General features: G+C 38.2%; 1 protein-coding gene across 7 annotated transcripts in view; it reads right to left on the bottom strand.

Moving 5' to 3' along the window:
• Window positions 1-26027, bottom strand: part of syt16 (synaptotagmin 16) — a 59997-nt gene that overhangs the window by 16711 nt on the left and 17259 nt on the right. For 2 of the 7 annotated variants that reach the window (XM_004917210.4, XM_031891263.1), the window contains exon 2: window positions 9152-9334. In XM_004917210.4, the coding sequence (XP_004917267.2) occupies window positions 9152-9334 (183 nt within the window). Of the gene's footprint in view, window positions 1-5681; window positions 6287-9151; window positions 9335-23358; window positions 23490-26027 lie in introns of those variants that run through there. The other 5 variants (XM_031891262.1, XM_031891259.1, XM_002939478.5 and 2 more) reach the window with 5 other exon arrangements.

A 26027-nucleotide genomic window follows, 5' to 3' on the forward strand; every position in this document is an offset into this window, starting at 1 on the left:
CCTAACACATTATCCAATACAGGTATAGGACCAGAATGATTGGCAACTGGGAATTTCTGTACTATGGCTCTCCATACATTAAGTCTACTAAAAATCATTTAAACCCAATAGTATTGTTTGGCCATTAATATGGATTAATTATATCTTAGTTGGGATCAAGTACATGGTACTGTTTTATTATAACAGCGGAAAAGATTTTTAAAAATGTGAATTATGGTATTAAAATGTCTATTGAAAATTACTTTCTTGGACTTCCCCAGAACTATCCGTATAAGAGGTTTCTGGATAACAAATCCCATACCTGTACTTATTTGGACAAAAATCCCCTAATATTTAGAGACACTTTCTTCAGTGGTAGGCTTTGCTACCATCCCAACGAAAAAAAAACCCTTCAAACATAGTGTATATAGCACAAACAGCCTTTTATGTCCTTGAAAAAAATGGGGTACTTTAGAAAAACCTGCTTCAAAAAAGGTCAGCTTGTACTATTTGCTCTTACAGCATTGTTCTAACATCTCTGGAAAAGAGCGCTTCTTCCACAACAAACAAATGCTTCACAAGAGCAGCAAAAACTCAAAATGCCATTCAGTCTTTTAGAGCCACTAAAAGCAATGTTCTCATCATACAAGCAGAAATAATAGATTTCGGCATCAAGTGACAGACATGTATGGCATACAGACATGTAAAGGAAAACTATACCCTCAAACAATGTAGGTCGCTATAGAAATATATTGCATAAATAAAACCCTGTAAAACCCTGCTTCATCTAAATAAACCATTTTTATAAAAATATACTTTTTTAGTAGTACGTGCTATTGGGTACTCCTAAAAAGAAAATTATTATGAATCAGGGTCGGTCTCGGCGGCCCAGACCCTACCCTTGCCGGCGCTACCCCTCCCGAATGCTCCTCCCCTGACGCGTCAAATTTATGCGCTCGGGGGAGTATGTCAGGTGGGGGCCCTGCAAAGGGGGTTAGGGGGGCCCCTACGGGGAGGTTGGTTAGAGAATGTGCCCGGCTGAGTGCACCTGCAGGGCCCCTGGGATGGGAGCCCCGGTGGGCCCTTCACACCCCAGTCCAACCCTGTTATGAATTAAGGGCCGCCTCATGGGATCACAGGATTCACAGTTCACCCAAACAAGCCAAGGCACACATACATGCTAGGCCCCATCAGCCAATTAATGGACATGAATGAGGCATTAGATAGTGGCAGGTGTAGCTCCCTTTATAGTACACTCTAAGGGGCACATTTACTAATCCACGAATGCTCCAAAGGCGTCCGAATGCGTTTTTTTCGTAATGATTAGTATTTTGCAATTTTTTCGTAAATTTAGTATAAATGAATTTGAAGCAACTGGACTTTGTTTAGTAATCATTGAAGACGTTTCACTACTCATCCGAGCAGCTTCTTCAGTTCAACTGACTGGTATGGGAAGTCCTCAGCATATATACTCTTCCACTAATCCAATCACAATGGCACTATGTAACTCTTCAGAAAGGTGACATCTGAAACTCACAGAGGTGTGAATGCTGTGGAGTTACTTTGAAAGGATTACCCAAGTATCATGCAACTCTTCAAACAGGTGTTACTTGTTAGAGTTGCATGAATGGATGTGTGAAGAGTTCTGAAACTGCCGGGGTACAGATGTTAGAACAGCATTGTATGTAGCAGACAGATGTGTCGAAGTCCCCCGCCTCTGTTAAGGGATGGTTTCTCCACTTTGACATGAATGGCCTCTTTTACACCTCTTTCAAACCAGCGGTCTTCTTTGTCCAAAATTTGGACATTGCTATTTTCAAAGGAGTGTTCCTTGTCTTTTAGGTGTAGAAAGACAGCAGAGTCCTGGCCTGTAGTGTTCGCCCTCCTATGCTGAGCCATTCGCTTAGAGAGCAGTTGCTTTGTCTCACCAATGTAAAGGTCGGTGCACTCCTCGCTACACTGGACTGCGTATACAACATTGCTTTGTTTTTCCTTTGGTGTTGGATCCTTTGGGTGTACAAGTTTTTGTCTCAGTGTGTTGCTAGGTTTGAAAAACACAGGGATGTGGTGTTTGTTGAAAATTCTCCTGAGTTTCTCCGACACTCCTGCTACATAGGGGATGACTATATTGCGGGGGACTTCGACACCATCTGTCTGCTACATACAATGCTGTTCTAACATCTGTACCCCGGCAGTTTCAGAACTCTTCACACATCCATTCATGCAACTCTAACAAGTAACACCTGTTTGAAGAGTTGCATGATACTTTGGTAATCCTTTCAATGTAACTCCACAGCATTCACACCTCTGTGAGTTTCAGATGTCACCTTTCTGATGAGTTACAAAGTGCCATTGTGATTGGATTAGTGGAAGAGTATATATGCTGAGGACTTCCCATACCAGTCAGTTGAACTGAAGAAGCTGCTCGGATGAGTAGTGAAATGTCTTCAATGATTACTAAACAAAGTCCAGTTGCTTCAAATTCATTTATACTAGATATACCATGACCTGGATGAATGAAAATCTTCATAGACATTTTTCGTAAATTGTTGCGACTTTTTCATAGCCGTTATGACTTTTTCGTAGCCATTACGATTTGCGTGAATTGTTGCGACTTTTTCGTAGCTGTCGCGCCGAGTACGAAAGTTTCGGATTCCTTCAAGCTTCAGTATCGTGACTTTCCTTGGGCCAGGTTGGAGCTGCAGAGTGCCATTGAGCCCTATGGGAGACTTTCCTTGGGCCGGGTTGGAGCTGCAGAGTGCCATTGAGCCCTATGGGAGACTTTCCTTGGGCCAGGTTGGAGCTGCAGAGTGCCATTGAGCCCTATGGGAGACTTTCCTTGGGCCAGGTTGGAGCTGCAGAGTGCCATTGAGTCCTATGGGAGGCTTCCAAAATCATGCAAAGTCTGAAAGTTTTGCCCGCCGTTTACTAGCGCTCAATACAAAAAAGTTGCGGCAATATACAAACAAATCGTAACGGCTACGAAAAAGTCCCAGCAATTCATGCAAGTCGTAATGGTTAGGGTTGAGCTAGAAAGAGCAGTTCCGAGCTCCAACATAGGAGTGGCAGTTTGGAGGTCTCTCAGGCCAAATTGCCTGTAGTGTAGGGATCCCATATATATATTCGTCTGGGAAGGTAAGGATATATCACTAACATTGGGCACTTGCGATTCTAATTGTATTTTCAGTAGGGATAGTGAGGCCTGGATGTTGCCTATGATAAGCAACATCCAGTTTGACAAGTCCTGCTGTACTCACTTATCTCTTGTTGGAATAGCTCTCCTAGTATCTGTCAGTATTTAAAGAGCCCCAAAAGTAGGTATTTAAAAGATTATCAATAGCATCAATAGAACAGCATGTTTCTGTATTAAAGGCATGTCCTACCGTGGCTGAACGTCATTTGCATTGTTATTGCACTGCAACACAAATTGTGGTAAATGAAGTTGACAAGTAGATGTGCATCAAACTGGATACAGTCTGGAACAGTACCGCTCTTATTCTTTTAAAGTAAAATGCCTTTATCGCACACTTTCAGGGCATTACAGCAACATTTTAAGCCTTACGTGGCCCTTTAAGAAATGAAACATAGTTGATTACAAGTTTGCAATAAAGGCTTTTTATATTAAAAGCATAAGAGTGGCGCTGTTCCAAATTGTATCCAGTTTTATGTACCAGGGGAAAACCTGCACTGTCCTAAAGTTTATACGATTTGTTGTGCTGACTACTCGCTGCAAAAATGTACAAGTGCATCATCCCACTCATCCCACTGCCTTGATACACAAGTAAATAGCTTGTGCATTAACCAGGGGCATTATTCTGGGTCACATACAGTATGATGTTTAATGAATGCTGTGTGTTACAGAAACTACTGAGCAAATGCATTGTCACTAGAGATTGCTAATTCTTGTCCTTGACAGCAAACAACAAACCAGAGTTCTGAGCTACTAAGTGCTACTAAAGGAAAGGAAATTCATGAAGATTTACATGAAGGAAATTGCGTCCCTTGTGAATTACAGCTGTACTTTCCTGAATTTGAATGTATTTTTGGCTTCTATTTTCCTTCTTGTTTTTTAAAGCTAATCACATTGTTCAGCCTTATACCCTCATTAGCAAGGCTAAGCAGAGTAAAACTGCAAAGTCCCAAAGTAGCTGCTAAGCATTCTGGGAATGCCATGAGGCATGCATCACAAGCAGGTTAGGTTTCTACACCAATTTGACACCAATCTTTCCAGCCTTTGTAATGTACATTGAGTGCATGGAGCACTACCTTAGAGCTTCGTGCAAACCAAACAGTTTAAACATCACCTAAACGTATACAATTATGACTATGTTTTCATTAAAGAATAATCATAAATGTTTATAGAACTCTGCATTGCCTAAATATATTATGTGGCTCACTAATGCTCAAGAACACACAGAATAAGCTAGAAATTAAACATAAGTAAAGTAGGGCCTATCCCTATCAGCTAACACTCTATATATGAAAGAGCGTAACATGTTTCTGTTATCAGATTCCTGTTTCTGACAGTTTACTGTGAGGCTGAATTTGTTATTTTGTATACAGTCAGTACAAAATCAGAAAATACCTTTTTAGACTTGCTGCTTAATATATGACTGCACATGTATTATTGCCAAATAAAAGAAAAAGCCCAGTGTACCACTTTACTGTAATATTGCATCACTTTAAATAAATATCTAAAAAGTAGGTTTTCTATAAAGCAGATGAAATAATTTGTAAGATTAACAAATATAATAGGAACATAATTTCATTGTTTAATAGACATTACAAATATTGATGCTAACCAGAATTTAGGGGCAAGTTTAAAAAAGAGCAAACTGAGGATGGATGGATTCCCAGCAGTTCAGTCTATTTTTCTGATTTATTCAAGAAGGCAAAATAAACCAATATGAAACCGTTTTCACGCTTTAAAAAAACCTCTTTTCTTCTCCTCTCAAGGGTTTCCCTCATGATCTCTAAAAGATCTACTGATAAACAGACATTCAAGAATTTAATGTCAATATGTCTTGAGAATAAAAGAAACTCTTGTTATTTAATTTAAGCCTGGTGTTTCTATATATATTTTTATATACATATTTATATAAAATAACAAGCAGTCTTCATGGCACTTGGTTGTTTTGATACATGTCACCTATTATAACATTGCTTTCGAATGTTCCATAGAATGGAATACATATAGAAATGGCAGCTACAACAATACAGCATTCAAACCTTGGGGTTCTTTGCAGTAAGTTGTGCACCCCCATTGACCATTGGAGCCTGTGATATTCACTATGTATGCAACATGTATGCAACTTGCCACAATCACTACTTTATTGCCATTGATGCTACAATTGGTGAGTATGGAGATCATGTCCACCAACAGTTATCTGTAATTTCCATTTCTAAAACACTGTAATTGTTGCAGTACATTTCATGAAAACACAACATCTACCATTTATATATTCATCAAGCTGGAACATGGAGAGTACCAACTAGCAGTTAGTAAAACACAAGAAAACACAATGTTTTTGTAACTTGAAGCCTCTGTATTAAAGTTTACTTTGAATTTGCAGCATGTATATATCTTATTTTAATTTTCTCCATTAATGCTTCTCGGCTAGGCTGAACTGCACTTTGAACGTCAGAAGTTAAAGAACAGAAAAAGTGAAGAGGTTTCAGGACGCCAACAACACAAATCTTACCTTCCCAAAACTCCTTACCATTAGTTATTCCTACAGAGCTAAAAGTTGGACTGTCAAGGTCCCTCAAAAGAGTTCTAATTTGGTTGTCTATATCTTCTTCTTCTGTAGTTGTCGAAAGAGTTTCAATTGTATCTTCGTCCTCATCCACAATCGCGCCTGATGTTGACACTATCGATGTTTCAGCATGACACAAACTACTCCCTACACATCCTGGTGATTCAGTGTTGTCTGATGTAACCAAGGCTTGGCCATTAGCTTCATTATATTCAGATGTGACCACATTATTCACATTCTCAAAATCATCATTGTCAGATGAACATGGATTCTCCTCAGGAAAGTCTTCAATGTGGTACTCAAATTCCTCTTGGTATTCTTGGGAGTCTTGTTTGCTATCCACACTGGGCTGAGCTTTGTTTAAGTTGTTGAGAGAACCGGATATTGAATCACCTGCAAGGCTAACAGCTTCACACATGCGAGATATCCATGAAGAGACTGGCTGGAAGAAACTCTGAGAAGCCATGGGTTGGACCATGACCAATTTCAGCTGATGAAGGATAGACCAGGATTTCACTTTTGCCAGCACGCCACAGTTATATTTCTATGGGCTATAGAATAAGCATTGTTAAAACTGAATGGCTTAATTGTCTCACTTTGAATGACAAATTAGTTAAATTGAGGGATGCACCAAAACTTTGTCTAAGAATTTGGGCAAATCCCAGCACTTTTTTCAAGAATAAGATTCAACTTCATGTTTTTTTACTTTAGACCTACTAAATTCAGTTTGGTATTTGGCCAAGTCCTTTCTGATGGATATGGTGCATCTCTAGTTAAATTTCATACTGGAAAAACATTTTTAATATAATATATGTGTATGCAAAAAGTCTCATTCATTGGTTTCTTCTTATTCTACACTGTACATTGTAGTGTGTATGGTCCATTTTGCATGTCATTACTTACAATCAGGACCCCAATTTTCTAGAGCCTAGAAAAACATTAATTCTTCATTTCGAACAGCTAGTAGAAGGTTCATTTGAACAAAGAAGAGATACTGTATAAGCAGCTTGAAGAGGCAAGTTAGAGTTTAATAAAACCCCACCTTCTGTATTTTAGAGGACAGAAGAGTAAAAGGTCATATCTTTACCTGAATGTTAAAACTCAGGGAGGTTTTCTAGAAGAAAGGACATAATAAATTACAGGTGCAAAGCACCATGCTTACCATGGCTTACAGGCATAACTGAATGTGCTACAAATGAGTGTAGAGTTGTACTTGTCATTGTATGCAACTGTTCCCCACTACGGTAGGGGCTGTGCATGAGCAGGACATGGAAAATCCATAGCACACCCCTTCCTTGGGTGTAATTGTTTAGGAAGGGGGAAGCACCACAGTATGCAAGGTTTTCCAGAAACCTGTACTTAGGGCTTTTTAGCACTTCATAGTACTTGTGTTGATAATTATAGTCAATAAAGCCTATAATCTGGAATCAGTAAAAAAGAAAGAAAAAGAAGCATAAAACTAGTCATGAAACAGATGTGGTGGGAACACATTTACATTTACAGAATTCTAAAATTCACAAGACAAATAAAATGCTATTGTACAGACTAAGCACACAATAACAATATTTTCAATGCAAACATCACCAAAAACACACAAACCAAGAACCTAATACTATAATGTGCAAAATTGCTGGCCCATTTTTTGGTCTATGCTGTGAAATGTATTGGATTTGGTTATACAAGATAACAGGGCTGCTATCAGATTGGCAGGGAATAATATTAGGATCTTATAACATTTTTCTAACTTTATTAACATTAATATTTTCTAAATCATTTCAACATTATGGAAGTTCTCAGGCATATCTATATTTTGAAGTCACTGGGTTTATTTATAAAAAGGCCATCATTTCCAAAGCAAGAACGCAGCTTCAGTTTTCAAAAACGTTTTTATTTTGTTAAATACCTTGCCCAGCCAAGCACAGTTTCTTAAGGTTGACCACATAGCATCACAGGAATCCTAAAGTGACTGTAAGACATCTGTTGCATTCTATAAGTCATGTACTTTGGGCCAAAGCCTTGTAAAGTGAAAGGCAAGAGGAGAAGATGATCCAGCAAAGCTTGAACAGAAGATGGCAAAAGGGGCAGCTGTACCCAGGAAACTTATGACACAAGATCTTTTCCTAACTGAGCCCCAGAATCCCTTTGCCTTGATACATTTTGTGAAGCTCTTCTGCTTTATGCACTCTTAGCTAAGTGCCAGTTGCCAGAGAAATAAGTTAAAGCATGTCATTTAATGAAGCAAATGCACTTCTTTATTCTAAACCAGGCCATTCATTTGGACACAAAATATCACTGACAGTACTTTTTATATTTTTCTCCTTGCTTGTACATTACAAAGAGTTGCTTACCTAGCTCTAAGCCTCATCTGAAGTGCTGTGATCAGCACAATGAAAATGTCAGCACCACCATAATCAGTGATTATTGTGCTATTAATCACCAGCACAATAAGTGAAATTCAATAAGCATGTTACCCAGATATACTTGCTGGCTCATATTCTTTGTAGTCACAGGCTTATTAAAAAAGCACAATGATGCATAATAAGATAATATAAAAGTGCTACTCGTTTGTTGTTTGGTGTTTTTTTCCTGTCTTTTCAAATCATTCTATTTTTTATCATCTACATGTGCTAATTCACAGATATTTGAAACAGTATGTATTTAATTTTTAAGGTGGGGAGCATCTGATGTTCTCGAGAAATATTTAATTACACTGTTTAATTAGATACAAACAATATATTGCATTCTTTAGATATAGAGCACCTGATATTATATTGTTATAAATTATACTGAGACTTAAGTAGCAGCAAACAATATTCTACTCTGTCTAAGGGTTACGACACACAGAGCTACTAGTAGTAGGTACTTGTCACAGCTACAAAAATAGAAAATGCTGATCATTAACTGATAATTGTCTCTACGTGTGTTTTAGCAGAGTCAATTCTTAGTATTGTCTATGGCAGGGGATTTTCTGGCATTTAGTAGCTGTGACAAGTAGCTGCAACTAAGTAGCTCCATGTGTCTTTACCATTAAGGTTGACAAATTGTCTCCTGCATTCACAAAGTAGCAGGACTATTTAGTTTAAAAAAAAACCAAAACAGAACATTCTATGATTTGTGTGTAGAGCATTGTTTTTGTAATAAATGTATGTAACACAGACATGCAGGACAGGAGCACAGAGAAGACACAATTTCACAAATAGGAGTATGGAACAAGAAATATAAAGAACAAGTAATAAACAATATAGACTGTTTTGTATACTTCTTCCAGAAAAGATATAGGTAACCTGCTATCCATATGTTGTTGGACTTACAGCAAAAGCATGTCTCACACAAGAAAATGCACAAATATATCCCACGTTGATATATGCATGGTTTATTAATAGCTTGACTGCACGTTTATGTAAGAAGGTACTTACCAAGGCTTTGCAGAACCCCTGATTTCTTTTTAGGGAGTTGCTTTTTTTTGCCTCTTTGGTCCAGACATGGAAGGTCCCCAATGTTTTCAAAACACAGTTTCTTGTTGATGATGAGGAAAAGAACAGCTAGCAGGACAATCAAGACTCCAACAGCTGATAAAAACCAAATTGCCTCCGGAGTTACTGGAATAACAAGATATGGCAATGTTTCACATAAAGCATTTCTATGTGGACAACAGATACGTACAACTTATGCATATACCATTATATAGCCTCTTATTAATCCAATGTATTCATCTATTTGAACAGCAGTTAAATGGTATGGCACTACAAATAGTTGTTTACATTTTTATTAGGATGCTGTAAATTTAATCTATAACGAAGAATATCTAAAATATCTAAAATTTGTCATGTAGAAGTCAATGGCCAATGTCCCCCTACAATACAATAAGATCTTTCTTTTGTGCAACAATATGAAAAACAATATGAGAAATTTGCGGTTCTGCAACTTTTTCCCAAACATGCTTTTTTAGTTCAGATTTTTTAATAAATGCCTGACATTCATAGAAAGGAATTTATTCAAAGTTTCAAAAATTAAAAGTGAGAAAAATTTGAGTTTTAGTAAATCTGCTTCCAAGTGCTAGCCTGAAGGAAACTAGTACAGGGAACCAGTCATATGATCATTTGATTTCTATAATTGTCCCTACAAAAATGCAGTACAGTAATCATGACATATGTGTTTTTTTCGCTCAGCAAGAAAAACAGGAACACATTGCTGCTAAAGGGGTTGTTATACAAATGTAGTCCTAATCATGATGTGAGAACTGCTGTACCCACCCTGCTACCTTCCCCTGACAGAAATATTGCAGAGCTACCTTTCCTTTTCTGCCAGTTTCCTTTGCTGGGAGGTCAGCATAATTATAATTCAGAATACAATAACATTTGTCTCTAAACTGTGACTAAATAACTGCAATGTTTTCCTATATTTGTAACCTTGTTATGAACCACAGGGGGTCCAGACCAAAGGTTGTACTTCTGAAGAATAGAAAATGTCTGACAACCACTGCTCTAAGGCTAATGCCACACAAGGCTGTTCATTACCTGCCCGTCCACTCCTATCTGCTCCCTGGTGTAACTGCAATGACAGACAGGGTGTCAGACAGTATACACAGAGTGGATTTTAATGCAAAAAACATAATTTCATGTTTCTGCCTGGAAACCATCTCAGTGGGGCAGATTTATCAAAGTATGAGTTCACCACCGTAAAATTCCACTGCTCTTAATTTATTTGTATGGGATAGCAAATGGTGGACTTTTCACTTTTACCCATTGATAAATATGCCTCTAAAATCCCATAGAAAAGAATACAGAGCAGTATGATTTTTACTGAGGTGAAGTAAAAATCACACTTTAATAAATTTGCCCCACATTCGGACACCATGCGACACCATGTGTGTCAATTGTTACTTAGTTATCATTTATTAAGTAGTTGACTGCCACCACTTCCATTACAGTAGGAACATTTGTTTTGACACTTCACTCTTACACTCCTGGTCAAGATATTTATATAGTTTATTTGGATCGAAAACCGTTCAATGCCTTTAAATAAACCCCAGTGCACATATATACATAGTTTATCTATAAACTTGCATATATAAACTATATATACTGATATCTATACCAACTAATGGTAAATCTTAAGATCACAATAGCTTTGGGTATTATGCGTGTTCAAGAATTATTATAAGCTTTTCATAAAGACATTAAGAATCTGCCATCACAATACCACTATACCATTCTACAACCTCACTGTCCTTCTATGGGAAAAAAGATTCCTTGCTATTTCTCCTCTTATGTACTTGTACTGAACCTCAGTTTGTTACCCAGACCTCTCTGCAAAGCTGCAAAATCCTGCAAAACAAGGGCCAAGGACTGACCCCTGTAGTACTCCACTAACAACACTGGTCCAATTAGAAAATGTTCCATTTACTACCACTATTTGCAATTTATCCTTTAGCCAGGTCTCTTTCCAAGTACAAATATTATGTTCAAGACAACAAGGCCAGAGTCATATCCATATGAAAATGCCTTATGTCTCCTTGATCATTGTCATTAGAGTACGAGTAAGAGCGATTGCATCAGTGTCTAGCACATCCTAATGGGATGGATTCGCGCCACATGAGAATATTTGTTTTCTCTGTTCTTCGCACCTGCTTGTACGCATTTGAGGTGAAAACTGGAAGATCAGATGATAATTTGTCATATCTTTAAAAGACTTAATCTGGGTCACTGTGCTAAGAATAACACACAGTTTACAGGCTTTTTAGCTTTGCCAGTATTAAGAAAAACTAGGGGAATAAAAATCTGATGTTTTTGAGTGAACTACATGGTCCTTGTTACGCAGAAATATACCAGGCATTCTAGGTTCTATACTGTAGGCTGCTCTCTCTGCTGCATTGGTTTTTCTATGTTATGATTTACAATATCTAGAAAAATTAAGTCAAAAGCAACTTGAGTTTGAGTTTTCTTAAAAATGTTTCACCACTCATCTGAGTGGCTTCTTCAGTTCGAGGACTGAAGAAGCCACTTGCATGAGTGGTGAAATGTTTTCAAGAATACTCAGAAGGTCCAGATGTTTTAGACTTCATTCTACTAGATACTGTATAAGCCACCAGATACTGCATTAGAACAAAGCTCAACTCTAGACAGCTGTATACTAAATCGGCGATACAGACAACATTACACATAAAACTAATGTAAATACTGTTGTTTTAACTAATAAATATACTATTTGTTGTTTAAACATTGTTTTAAACAGTTTATCACACAGTGGTTCCTAAAATGTGAGGTCTGGATACCCAAGAAGGCCCAAAGCCTTGGCTAAGGGGGCCCACCCTGAAGTCCAGTTAGGGACATACTGGGGGAGAATATTTATTTCCTAGGCACTCCTGGAGGGTCATCCTAATGCTAAATTTGAGCTAAGGTTTTGGGTGTGATATGTATTAATGAAACTATGGCCATATGGCTGATAAAGCAATGGGTGATTTGTTAAGTACTAAATGATTTTTACTCACAAAATGTTTGCATGTGTATTGTTTTACTGTAAGCTGATATTGATATTTCTGTGACATTTTGGGCATATTCTTAAGTTCATTTTCCACTTTGTCAGTTTATAATTTTAATTGTCCACTTGGAGTACTGTTGCTTGGAGGATGCTGGAGGGGGAATCATATACATTAGTGAGACTATGCCGACACAACATGAACGAGATGCCTGCACCCAATGGAGGAGGAATGCAGTGCAAATCCTATGTATACCACTGGGTACAGAGCATTAAGTGACAGACTGCTGACACACTTGCACCCATGCCAGTGACTCAGGCATTGACATCTCTGCACACATACCTGTAGGCTGGCTTCAGTGCTGACCCACAGGCTGACCCACAGGCTGACCCACTTTAATATATATATATATATATATATATATATATATATATATATATATATATATATATATATATATATATATATACACACTATACCACCCATTAGTGTGAAACTACATATTGAATAACTTAAAATGTATAAAATAAACACTGGATTCACTGATAAAATATTTGATCTGACAGGACACAACTGTTATTTTTCGAAGCCTCAGATAGCCTCTCCTACAAACATGAAATAAATATTCATTTCCTGCTGGTTCATGGGATCTTTCTTATAAGCAGCTTCTAATTATTTCATGTTGAGCAAGGGCTGGGATGTGGGATGATGCGTAGGTCGAAGTTCTAAAGGAATTCAAACAGCAAGTGCAAGTGTGGCTGATTACTACCGTGCCGTGCCGTGCCTTGTTTGATTATTGCCACCCACTCTTTTGCCCACACAGAATGTTACAACGTATCAGTTTGAACAAAGTAGTGGGGCATTGAAGCATACTAGACCATCTGCAACGTACTATATTCCTGGCAATTAGAATTAGATAGCAAGAGAATGCAAAAAACATAGTAATTTAGGAGAATTGGGCATCCCCTGCAGCTCTTTGTCTGTTTAAATGAAAGCTATGAAGTAGACTTCATCAACAGCAGGCTCCTTTTGTCCTTTTAGAATACATTTTAAATAACTTATGAGAAGGGTCTTAATTTTTTACAGGGTAATTATAGGGTTTTGTTTATGAATTGCAAAACAGGGTGCAATCCTGCCCTGCATTTTATACTGGGACACTGGTCTGGTTTGGCAGCACTATATTTATGAGGAACAGATAAGGAGAAGCCCGCAGGCATCACATCTACTGCCTTCTAACTTGTGTTTTATTTTGAGCCCTATGGCAGCGGCAGAGGCAGGGCTTTCATGTTCCTGCCAGCCCTGTGCTCTGCAAGTTGGATACAAGTGCACGATTTTGAGTACCTTAGTTCTCTAGAACTTGCATCTGGGGCATACACAAATGAGAGCCAATAAGTATTATAAGTGCTAATCACCAGAACCAAAAAGAATACATGATACCCCCCCAGCCCCCCAAGCCAGGGCATCTGCATGTTGCCCACTCCCCACCCACGGCACAAGCACCTCAGCCCTCTCCTCTCCTGCTGCACTGAGAGTTAGGTGGCAGGAGACAGCTCTTTGAATTTCGTGTCTAATCCCTGGTGAAGATGCAAACCATAGTTATATATTTGCCTGTTATATTTGCCTAAACTATGTTATGTGTTATAAAGTTATATGCTTTTGAAAGATGTTAGAATGTTGCAGCCTTGGGAAATAGTGGGAGGAGACTGGGAAGCTAGTCTCTGTGTGTAAGGAATAAAGATGGTCAACTGCTAACAGCCTGCCTGCATTACTGCACTGCATCACTGAGATTTCACCTCCTCTAAAATTTTAGGCCATTGTGGCCTTCCCACAAATTTAGGCCTGTACAAAACACCATTACAGATATAATCTCTCAGCATTGTTCTATTCAAAGTTAAAGGAATACACCTAATGGAGCATTAAATATACAACTATACAACTGATTGGGTAGCAGTGGGTTAATGGTTCTGCTGTGCTACTTCAGGGTAAGCTGACAGACTGGTGCATTTATTATAACATGACAGGTAAGACTGGCCTGCTCCATCCTTGCTCTCAGCTTAGACAGGAAATAGGAAACAGGAACAGGATAATGAATCATAAGACAAATGGCAAAACAATAAGGAATGCCCTTAAAGGGGTGGCTCACCTTTAGGTTAACTTTTAGTATGTAATAGAATGGCTTATTCGTAGCAATTTTACAAATGGTCATGATTTTTAATGTGTTATAGTTCTTGAACTATTTGCCTCTCTCTTCTGACTCTTTCTAGTTTTCAAATGGGGGACACACGGAGCTACTTAGTAGCACCTACTTAGTAGCACAGCTACTAAACACCAGAAAATACTCTGCCATAGACAATACTATGTCTTCCCCCTAAAGCTCAATGCTGCAGGTCCCTGATTCTGTCTCTACAGATACTGCTAAATAACAAGCCCGATATCCTCAGTTCGCCAGGCAGTGCTTAGTTCAATTATAGATCTATAATCTATAATCAATCTGATTGTTGGACCTCTATAAGAGAGGGTACATTTTCTTCACCAATATGATGAAGGGTTAGAGAATGCATTAGAAATCTGCAATAGGATCGGAGTACACAGGCTAGACATGTAAGTCATAACAAAATAGTGTGGGAAGCAAAACATAACAGCAACATTATTAGGGGGTACTGCAGAAATGTATGTGTTTGAGTAACTATAGAAACTGAAGTATGCCCATTATCAGACACAGCTGCTTCTGTACTAGCAGCACTGCATGACATAATGGCACCAGCAGCCCCTTGCCTCTTTCTTGCTGTGGCAGTTCATTTGATATTGTTTTGTCATACTGTTGTGAGGCAGACCACAAAGTGCTGCTAGACTGCCACTGAATGTTTAATGGCAGCCGCAGTTGAGACAAGCTTTAAGCTGCCGCAGGACTATCAGCATTGCTGTCTATAGCCTTGACCATAGGAATAAATGAAAGAGTTTTGTACATGGGGATTGATACCCTATGCCTTTAAAACTGGACATATGCAAATAACATGCAAGGCTAGTTGACATTCAATTCATGCTCTGAAGCCATTTAGTATTGCATTTTATATCCACTTTTAAAGTAATGCTGATTGGGTAATAAAAAATATCTGATTCGATTGCGCTTTGGGTCCTACGGGAGAAAAACGCTTTACAAATGTTTGTTGTTGTTTGTTGTTGTTGATTGTGCAAGCCAAACCCCTAAACCAGTGTTGTCTAATTAATTACATGCAGTGGGCCAGTTATACCTCATACAGCATTTTGGAGGGCCAAAATAAATTTAAATGATAATGTCATATAGTGTGGTGTATGGAACCTTTGAGCAGACTGGGGGCAATACTAATCCTTTGGAGAGCCACATCTGCCCCATGGGCCTCCAGCTACATAGCCCTGCCCTAAGCTATTGGTTTCTTTTTTTGGTGTATGATTAACTATACAGCAGCCTTTACTTGTTTGCACTCTTCCTTTCACTGTTCCAATAGGTAATGCATTCTTTACTTGATGTTAGGCAGAAGGGGACTGTAACTGTGACAGGCACCCTGTAGGGATGTGATACCTGATACCTTATTACAGAATGCCAATACATTCAATTGACAAACATTCCTCTTTCAATAAGTAAACTTATTGAAAATTTACTATTCTAAAATGTCTGTTATCTCATATAAGGTAACGGGGACACACAAAATAAGCACATATAATTCTGTATGGCAGCAGTGATCCAAATACATTCAAGCAGCACATTTTTTACGACGGTCCTAGTTTTGTTTTGTTTCTTCAAAGATGTATTTTATTATTTTATATATAACATAATATATAAAACAAAACATCAATAAAATAATAATATAAAATGTAAGCAGTTTGATTCCAGGTCAAATTATACAACTGTGAAGGGCAGTATCTCCAAGTTACATTGCAGGCAATATAATGACAAGTACAACCTCACGTTGGTAGCAGACCAAGTACAGTAAACTGAATTGCCCGTTAGGATAGATACATAACAAGTGTCAAGTAGGGGGAAGTTCCAACTTAGGAGTTGAGTAATTTATGTGGGTGAGGGGCTCTGTAGTTGCCTTCCAAGTCACACCAGGGACCCCAAACTTTATCAAATATATCAAATGCACTCTAGTCTTGTATGTAAGCTTATACAATGGAACAACCAAATGTATCAACCTTTTCCAAGCTGGCATTGTTAAGTCTTAGTTTAAAGGAATTTTACAGTATGTAGGGGTCATTGGCTGATCCGGGGTGGGATAGGCCAAACTTCACCAGTGATCTGAACATTTGACCCAGGCTACAATAGGATTAGGGGAATTTAGGTGCCCCTGTGTCTGGCCAAATAATCAGCTTGTGGGGAACAGTAAAAGACTAAATTCCATGAGAGATTTTGTGGGTCAGATTTTATCATCTATCATGTAACAGCAGGCAACACCATGCAACAGCAGGAGATTTTGTAGGATTCTACAAAATCTGATCTGCATAGGTTGTAATGTAAAGTCAGATCAGATAAAATTGCATGTTGTGTTTTGTTTCTGCATCTACATCAGACAGTCAATGTTTATTAATAAAAAAACACCATCAGTTATTATCTCCTCAGACGAAGATTCAGCATTCCCCTCTGACAGGTGTGTCGTGTCGGATAGCAAATCTTGTCATGTAGTTTACACATCTGATTTTTCTATCAGTCGCATTATATTTTAATTAATGCAACTACATCCTATTTGTAAGATGGGTTCTGTTGCTCCAACACCATCCTACAAAATCTCCCATGGAGTTTAGCCCCAAGTGTAATCACCAAAACAAGATTTAGAACTTAGAAGATTGAGCATGCAGTGCTGGGTAAGAAAAAAAGGACAAAGATCCTAGATAATACATATATTTATGAATATAACTACAAGAAACCAACTTCATTGAGAGGTGACCATTGCTGTGAAAGCAGTGAGATATGATCAACTGAAAGCAGACAACATATTTATTCAGGTACATAGATGAATATTTGAAAATCCCATTATAATTCCTGGGAAGCACCATGGGCTAGTGCTAGATTCGTTATCTAGCAATATAACATTGTGATAATTATTAGAGTTCACAACTTAGAACATTCAAAGATACAGAGAATTGATTTATCATGGCAGATTCATAACTGCTAGGCTCCTGACTAGGGACAAAACTGATGGCGATTTGTGTGCCTTAAAACACCATATACAGAACAATTGCACCTACTTGTGCTTATCTATACTAGGGGGCTGATTTACTAACCCACGAATCCGACCCGAATTGGAAAAGTTCCGACTTGAAAACGAACATTTTGCGACTTTTTCGTATGTTTTGCGATTTTTTCGGATTCTTTACGAATTTTTCGTTACCAATACGATTTTTGCGTAAAAACGCGAGTTTTTCGTATCCATTACGAAAGTTGCGTAAAAAGTTGCGCATTTTTCGTAGCGTTAAAACTTACGCGAAAAATACATATCACGGTACAAAAACCTTTCAGTGCTGAAAAAAAGAAACATTTCAGTGCTAAAAAGGTCATGTCATTAAAAACAATGTTGCTAAATTAAAAAGTTAAAAACTATTATAAGTTACAAAGTAGCAGGAAAAAATGAATCTTACCCTATTCTTAGGTGAAAGAATCTATCCCTGCAGAATGCCAAGGACACTATTATCTGAAAATAAAATATAAAAACAATATAAATTATACTCATGCCCTATAAAAAAACAGGACATATTAAATTCGTCATTTAACCCTTTTTAATTTAGCAACATTGTTTTTAATGACATGACCTTTTTAGCACTGAAATGTTTCTTTTTTTCAGCACTGAAAGGTTTTTGTACCGTGATATGTATTGATGCTCCTTGAGCAAGCACTGGGACTCTTTTTCAAACAAAGGAATTTTTGTATTACCTTTTTAGTCAATTTTGCACTTGCTTATATCCCACACATTTTTAATAGGTATATTTATCTGCACATTTTTAATATGTTTCTGCGCTCTGCATATTTACTTTTGATTATGTAATGTGTATGAAGTATTTTGTGAAAACTTTAATTAATTATCACTTTACACTGTTAACACATGTAATTGATTGGTGTCAATCATTGTTGATTGAATGGTTATATATTGTTGCTTCTTCTCATGTTTGCTTATGCTTAACAAAGGGGCGGTTTTTGCCTCGAAACGTTGCATGTTTTTCCGCAATAAAGAATTTTAAGGGCTAGTCCCGCTTGAAGCTCGAGTGCCACTGCTATTTGTTTATAGACACCCAACAAGCAAGAGTGGCATTTTTGAATACTAGTTGATACTAAGCTTAAAGGATAACTAAACCCTAAAAAATAGGTAGAAATGCTATTTTTAATATACCAAACTTATTGCACCAGCCTTAATGTTCAGCATCTTTGTAACAGAAATGATCCAGGCCTTCAAAGTTGTCACAGAAGCTCCCCATTTTGGATCTTTTTTGAAGATGTGAAGTGTCAGTGGGACTCACATGCTCAGTGGGCTCTGGGCAGCTGTTGAGAGGGGGTTGTAGCAAATCCTGAACCAGTAAATGAGGATCCCCTGCTACAGACCTGATTATTAAATTCTGATGCTAATTACACTGGTATGTGAGCTGCCATATAATATGAATCAGAAAAAATGACTTTAATTTATATTGTAACATTTATATGAGTGGGTCCCTAAGCTCAGTAAGTGGCAGCAGCACAGAGCATGAGCAGTGAATCAGTAGAAAAGAAGATGGGGATCTACTGGGGGATCTTTGGAGGCACAGATCTTCCCTGCTAAAGGGCTGTGGGGGCCTTGGGCTGGTACAGAAGCACAAAACATAATGTACAACATTTCTACCCTACTTTACTTTAGTTAAGCTTTAGTTATCCCTCAAGGCATTCATTAAAATCAGTTGCAATTAGTGGAAAAACACCCAAAGCCATTTAGCCAGATATCTAGATACTACCCCATGGTTATAAAAATTGTAATTACATTCATTCTGCCCTATGAATGTGTGTACAACCCAAAGGTATAGACACAACTCTAAATGCACACTTATTTTTTTCTTTTGTTTGTTTGTTTTTTTAAATAATTTTGTTCCTGAATTCAACATTGATGTCCACGTCTATCTGAGCAGAGCCACGAGCAGAATGAAATTAATTAAAACTTCACTTGCATGGCAAACACAAGTCAAATGCCATGGGCTACTTCTTATGCCAAATGCAGGAATATATGCATGTGTAAAACTCATACTAAAGTGCTGCTCTTGAAGTCGGATGTGAATTCAGACTGTTATTCAACACTGACCATCAAATCAAAGTATCAGCCTGCAGCTTTAATAACAGCTGAGCTAACGCAAAACAAGAATACTGGTTTGAAGAGGGCAGGACACACTATCTCCTTGGCGTGGCACAGAACAGGATGTAGGCCAATCCTTTGCATTCAGGTGAAAGGAATTAGCAGGAATTATTGTAGTTATCTCTGAGAGCAGGTGCATGTGTGGCGTATCTGGACAGCAACAAGTCAAATGCTAGAACAATGGCCACTAATAACTCATTTTGCTTTATGATTCATGTCAGCTGTAATAAATAGCAAACAGTATTGCTAGCAAAAATCCCTTTTCTTTCCCATTCAAACAGGGTATTATCTAGAAATGCCAGCAGCTATAATTTGGACAATTATGTCTGATTTTTTTCTTTGTGTCTTTTGACTGTAAATAAAGTAGTGATTGAGAATAGTGGTAATTAAACAACTACGCTCTCATCAGCGCTCGTGATGCTTGCATATAATTTATCCCACACTACGCATTGTGCAATGAATTTAATTGAGTTTCCCACAGAGACATCCTATTTGTGTTAATTGCCAAATTATCAAACTCTATAAGAACCTATGTTCTTCTCATTTCAAGTATGAGACCTACAGCACAGCTTATTATATAGAGTGATAATGAATGTCTTTAGTTGTGATTAACTTCTGTTTCTTATAAAATGTAAATCATCAAGACTAAAGTAAACTGTATTCTGGTCCATAAGTACCTTCAGTCCCTTTAGCTTAATCAATTAATGTAAGGTAATAAAATATCCAACCAATTGGATGTTTTCTTACTAAGTAAGGTGACCAGTACATGCTATCTCCTAACTGGTGTCTATTAGTTAGTGGAAAGCTTTGTAACTTTTATTATATTTCACTTAAGATCTCCAACCCCTTAAAGAAAAAGGAAAGTCATTTTGGCATTTTACTGCTAATAGATTTGTCACCTTAGTGTCATCTAGAACACTATATTAATTCTGCAGAAAGCTTTAATCTAGTAAAGAGCCCTAGAAGTTCCCTCCGTTTGTTTAAGATAGCAGCTGCCATTTTAGCCATTGGTCTTCATAGCTTCCTTCTACAGCTCTAGCTGTGGCTGGCTCAGATCACACATTCCTAAGGGAGGGGGGAGTGAATTCTTAAGGGAGGGGGTGCAGGACTCTGGCCCCTGGATAATTCTGATACACCTGTCACTGTATGCCAACTGTTAGTTTGCACACTGCATGTATGATCTGATGGAGAGCCATCAGATCATAGCCCTAAGCAACCAGGCAGAAATTATTTTTTATCAGTCATAAGTCAGATAGAAAAGCAAAGCAAAGATTAACATGGACAACTACACTGGTGCAGTTTAGAACCTGATTGAGTAAATCAGCCATTGTATTTATTTTTGCAGCTGTATGCCCAACATTTATTCCTACATTGCCATGAAGATCCTAATGTATTTGGCTTACAATTAGTAGTAATAATATAAGCTATAATAAACCAATCCAAGCAGTCCTATTCGTAAAAAAAAATAATATTAATTTAGAAACAGAAGAGCATCAGGAACAATGTTAAACCCGTCACTGACATGCTGATGAAGAAACGGTGTAAAAAGTGGTGTAAAATAAACAGAGAAGACCGCTGTCCGAACGCCAGATTTGATGCCATTATTTTACATAAGTTCCAGTGGAAGAAAAACACGTACAAGAATTACGCCGATTTTATGCCGGTTTTTACAAGGCGAAGCCTGCAGATATGTGGCAATTTTCTTACCATTTTTTACATAGCATAATAAATATGCCCTTAGTCCCTTAGTCCCTTAGTTTGTCTGTTTTGTACATGATGTAAAATCGTGAATAATGTTATTTACTCTATTTCTGGCTTAGGTCATGGTCCCTAGGGGCAAACTGTTTATTTAATTAAAATACTTTGTCCATGGATGCATGTTGGAATGTGTAAATAGTGTTATTCCAATAGCTTGGATTTATGGAAGTTTCCAGCAATATCTGGTGCTCCTGTTTATATCACCGGTAGCACTTTTATAAAGCTCCAAGAAAGATTTGTCCAGCGCTACAAGCTATAGTATATATGAATAAAGAACATTTATATAATTCATACTGTAGGCATCTAAACTAATTGCATGCATCATTTGGAATTTATGTATCTGGTTTTAAACGGGAATACTGGTAACTCTGAGGCCTATGACACCCAGTTTGATTTGACTGTTGGAATGTTCTCAGTGGGAACCAGGGCCGCTAAAACTCCTAAATTCCCATCACCTCTTGTCAAACTAAGCATGGGAACATGTATGTCAAGAACAGACAGTAACAGGCCAGATAGTTTGGCATTTATAAGTAGCCCTGTGTGTCATTACATGTGTCTGCTATACACACAGCATTCTCAATGCTTTAGTATTGGAAGTGGTAACAGGTAATAACAAGTTTTTTCACACAGTAGGTGACAGGTAGAACAGAATAGTCAAATGCCCCATGTGTCATTGGCCACATTTACAGTAAGGGCCTGTTGTAAAAAAAAAAAAAAAAAGGATCCTTCTCTGCTTCTGTTTGAATAAAGTTTGTAAAAACTGGTAATAATCAGGTGCATTTAGATGTTCCAGTTTCTTTGTTGGATTATCTTTTTTATAGCCTATCAAACCCTTCTTTGTTTACAGTTTTCCACCCACATTAAATCTGTGTCCAGGCTACACATAGCTTTTCAGTATGGCCTTTTGTACTACCATATGTTTCTCTTATGTCATCATCTTTTAGCCAGCTATTTTCTTTGGTCCATTACAAGGTATTTTATTACTGGGTGGAACAGTGAGAAGTAATGCTGCCCGATCAGGGTAACTGAGCATACTCTGAAAAGTGCTGCATAATAAATCAGATTACATTACAATAACAGGTTGCCATCCGTTTCTACAAGGCCTAAGAATAGAAGTGACAGCGTATTAAAAGTAAGTCCATATTATGTTTGTGTTTTTGTTTGGATAACTATAGGAACAGGTAGAAAGACTAGAGGAAAGTTTGGCATAACTAGAGACATGAGTGGAATAACTAGAAACCCATAGGTATGAGGCAAGCCAAACTGAAACCTACTTTTTCATCATCCCTATATATACAATTTTCTGCTTTACTTTGTGGTCATGTAGCCTCCTAAGGCTGATCTAAGGCAGTTTGTGGTACTATACTGTACCACAGACCTATTATTTCCTTATGCCCTGCAAAATACTATTTCATATAGGACTGGCTTATCTTTAATATACAGCGTGTGTAAATATATATATATATCGATAGTAGGAAGGCATACGAGGCACTTGATTTTCTGAAGTTGACTGAAGTTTCCTGCTCTGAGGTTTAACTATAGGTGACTAATCTCCCCACATGCCATTGCCCAAAAGAGCAGAAGAAGAAAGCCTCAGAGCAGTATCTGCCATGGATGTCGTACACCTTATATACTACAAAATTCAGTTAAAAGGACTGTGATGTGAGTGCCAGGTGCCATACCAAGTTCTGCACAAATTGTAATCATGAATTCCTAACAACAGCACAATGATTTGCTGTTCACTGGCAAGAAAAGAGGAATCAATCACAAACTAATGCTAGACAGTAACTGGTAAAAAAAAGGATTTCTGTCTTCTGTTAAGAATTTATAACTCTTGTAACAAAGACCAACCAATCAGCAGACTGCTCTCCTGTCTGAAACCTACATCTAATTGGTTACTCTGGGTTGCTAGACCTGCAGCAAACTTTGCGGCTTTTATGACAATATCCTCAGTTAAATGTGACAATGGCTCAAAATGTTTAGATAAAATCCATTATTGTAATCAAAGGACTAAAAAAGCAAATAAAATCTGAATCAAGCTCACCTTCATTTCAAAATATTGTGGGCTAATACAAACAGGTACTTCCAGGGACCCTTATCCCGTCATTCCTTTGCTATCGACATGCAGCAGCTAAAAGTACAGTTCCACAGACTGATTTCAGGTGAACTTTTTATTAAGACTTTTGTCTGTAAAAGGGGAGTGGTGCTTTACTTCACACAAGGCACCACCTAGTATAACAGCACATATGTTTGCATACCAGAGGTGACATTTACTTAAGGAATGCCATCTAACTGGTGCTGCAAAAACTGACAAAACTAGTTTCCTCTAAAAAGACAAGGCATTTTCACTAGAATTCACAAGCCTATGCTATAGCCTTTGTCTTATGGCCTTATTTGTAGACTAGATTGGCACATGGGGGTATGGATTATCCAAAAACTTGCAGAAGTACCCAATAGAAAGTTTGTGTATACCTGCACTAGACAATTAAGAAGCAGCTACTGACCAGCATCTTTAAGCTGCAGGACATCTTTCTGCATTACCATAATAATATATATTTAAATTAAGTTACATAAAGTTTGCAGTATCCAGGTTATACCTGTGTACAAAATGCAAGGAAATGATTTCCACAATCATTTAAAATCCATTGCCTAGGGGGCTTAGTGTATTTAATTTGCTAACATTTATTTCTCCCCATAGATTTCATTCAGGTCAAACGTTACAGAAGAAGGTGTCCAGGAATGATGAAGGCATTGTGGCCTTCTCCAAAAAAACACACCAAACTCCAATCCCCAACAAACTTCTACTGTCAGTGGCATTCTGGGAGATGTAGTGAACAACTGTATGTTCAGATGTTATATTTCCATTTACATATTACTGTTATTCTGCAAATATTTTGTTCTTGGCAAGAGGCTGGGCCCCATGGAAAAATGTTCTCTATGTCCTTCCTTATTCCTAAATAACAGGGACATCAAGGTGCCATGTACATCCCTGCATGACTATTCAGGCCATGGAAGTGGGGCAGCACTTCCATAGCTTGGCAATCATGCCATAAGTTGGCATTTAATGTACAGCCACAAGGGGTTCCCTACTGTATAGATGGCACCGAAGCATGGAACAGAGCAGGTAAAGCAAAAAAAAAAAAAAAGAAAAGCTTATTCCCCATCCATTGCAGTCATGTATGCGTAACAGACAGCAAACTCTGATCCTTCTGTAATTAGAGGGTTTTCTTTTAGCACGGATGTTTTACAAAGTCCACAAGAGATTTAAGCAAGATAAAGCTAATTTTGAGGCAGGTCAATAAAGAATTGTCACTACATATGCGCAAAGGAAATTTTCTCAGGCAATGATATAAGAAGTAAGGCAATTATAGAATAACAGAGGAAGTGGTTGGTAGGGATAAAAAATAAATAAATATATATATATATATTATAGTTTCTATTCTTACACACAGTATCATTAAGGTTTCAAAAACAGTTTAAAATAGATAAATGTATTTCAGAAAATAAACATTCAAGGTTATCTAAAGGAAAGAGGCTAACTATATGTATAGACAGTATGAACAGGGCCAGTATGGGCAGGGAACTTCCCACAGGGGTCCCAATTATTAGGGCTCTGGCACATGGGGAGATTAGTTGCCTGGGACAAATCTCCCTTTTCGTGGGCGACTAATTTCCCCGAATTGCCATCCCACCGGCGAAAATGTTAATCGCCAGTGGGATGGCATACGCGGCGCCGCGATTTTAACAGAATTGCGGAAGTTGCCTTGAGAGGAAACGCCGCCGCGTATGCCATCCTACCGGTGATTTACATTTTCACCGGTGGGATGGCAATTGTGGGAGATTAATCGCCCGTGTAAAGGGAATTTGTCGCGGGCGACTAATCTCCCCGTGTGCCAGAGCCCTTAAAGGGCACCTATCATCCTCAAATTGCTTCCCGCACCAAAGTTGCGGGCTAACAGAGCCCGTACTCCAGTTGGGGGAAACAATAGTCTTTTTAAAAAAAATAGCCCCCTGTAGTGCATGCATGTGACATAGGCAGTTGATTCACATCCACCACTCCTACATCACACACATGCGCATACTGAAGTATGAGATACTGATCTAAATAACATGACGGTCTACACTGGGAACTCCTTACCAGTGCGGGTGGCCTATCACCAGCAGGGACTGTTTTTTTAAGAAGAAACTATTATTTCCCCCAACCGGAATGCACCTCTGGTGGGGGAAGCAAATTTAGAGTGATAGGTGCACTTTAACTCACCTGGGTGGCTGGGAAGCCAGCAAGTAAAATGGGGGAGAACTTTTGTGCCATCCATCTGACCAAACTCAGTCACAGCCACTGTGCCAAACCCTGCCCACAAGCCAAACAAGCCACGCCCAAACCATATTTTTACATCTCTGTCATGGGGTCCCCTGACTGCAGTGCCCCCTGTATCCCTCTGATGGTGTCTCTCAGTATGAATGCATATATTTATGTGTAACTGGTGACAGCTAAAAGTGGCGTGTGAATATGTTGTGAGCCTGACAGAAGTCTTGTGCTTTCACTACTGGGGAGAGAGGGGACCAAATGCACACATTCATGCTAGGTTACATAAGCCAAGCAATGGACAGACTTGACTTTATGTTTATACTCCTTCCTGTTACAGTTAGAGCTGCAATATATCCTGTCAGGTGATATATTGTCACAAAATGGTGGTTCAAGGGAAAAGATGT

This window comes from Xenopus tropicalis, chromosome 8, assembly GCF_000004195.4.
Source record: "Xenopus tropicalis strain Nigerian chromosome 8, UCB_Xtro_10.0, whole genome shotgun sequence".
NCBI classification, from domain to species: Eukaryota; Metazoa; Chordata; class Amphibia; order Anura; family Pipidae; genus Xenopus; species Xenopus tropicalis.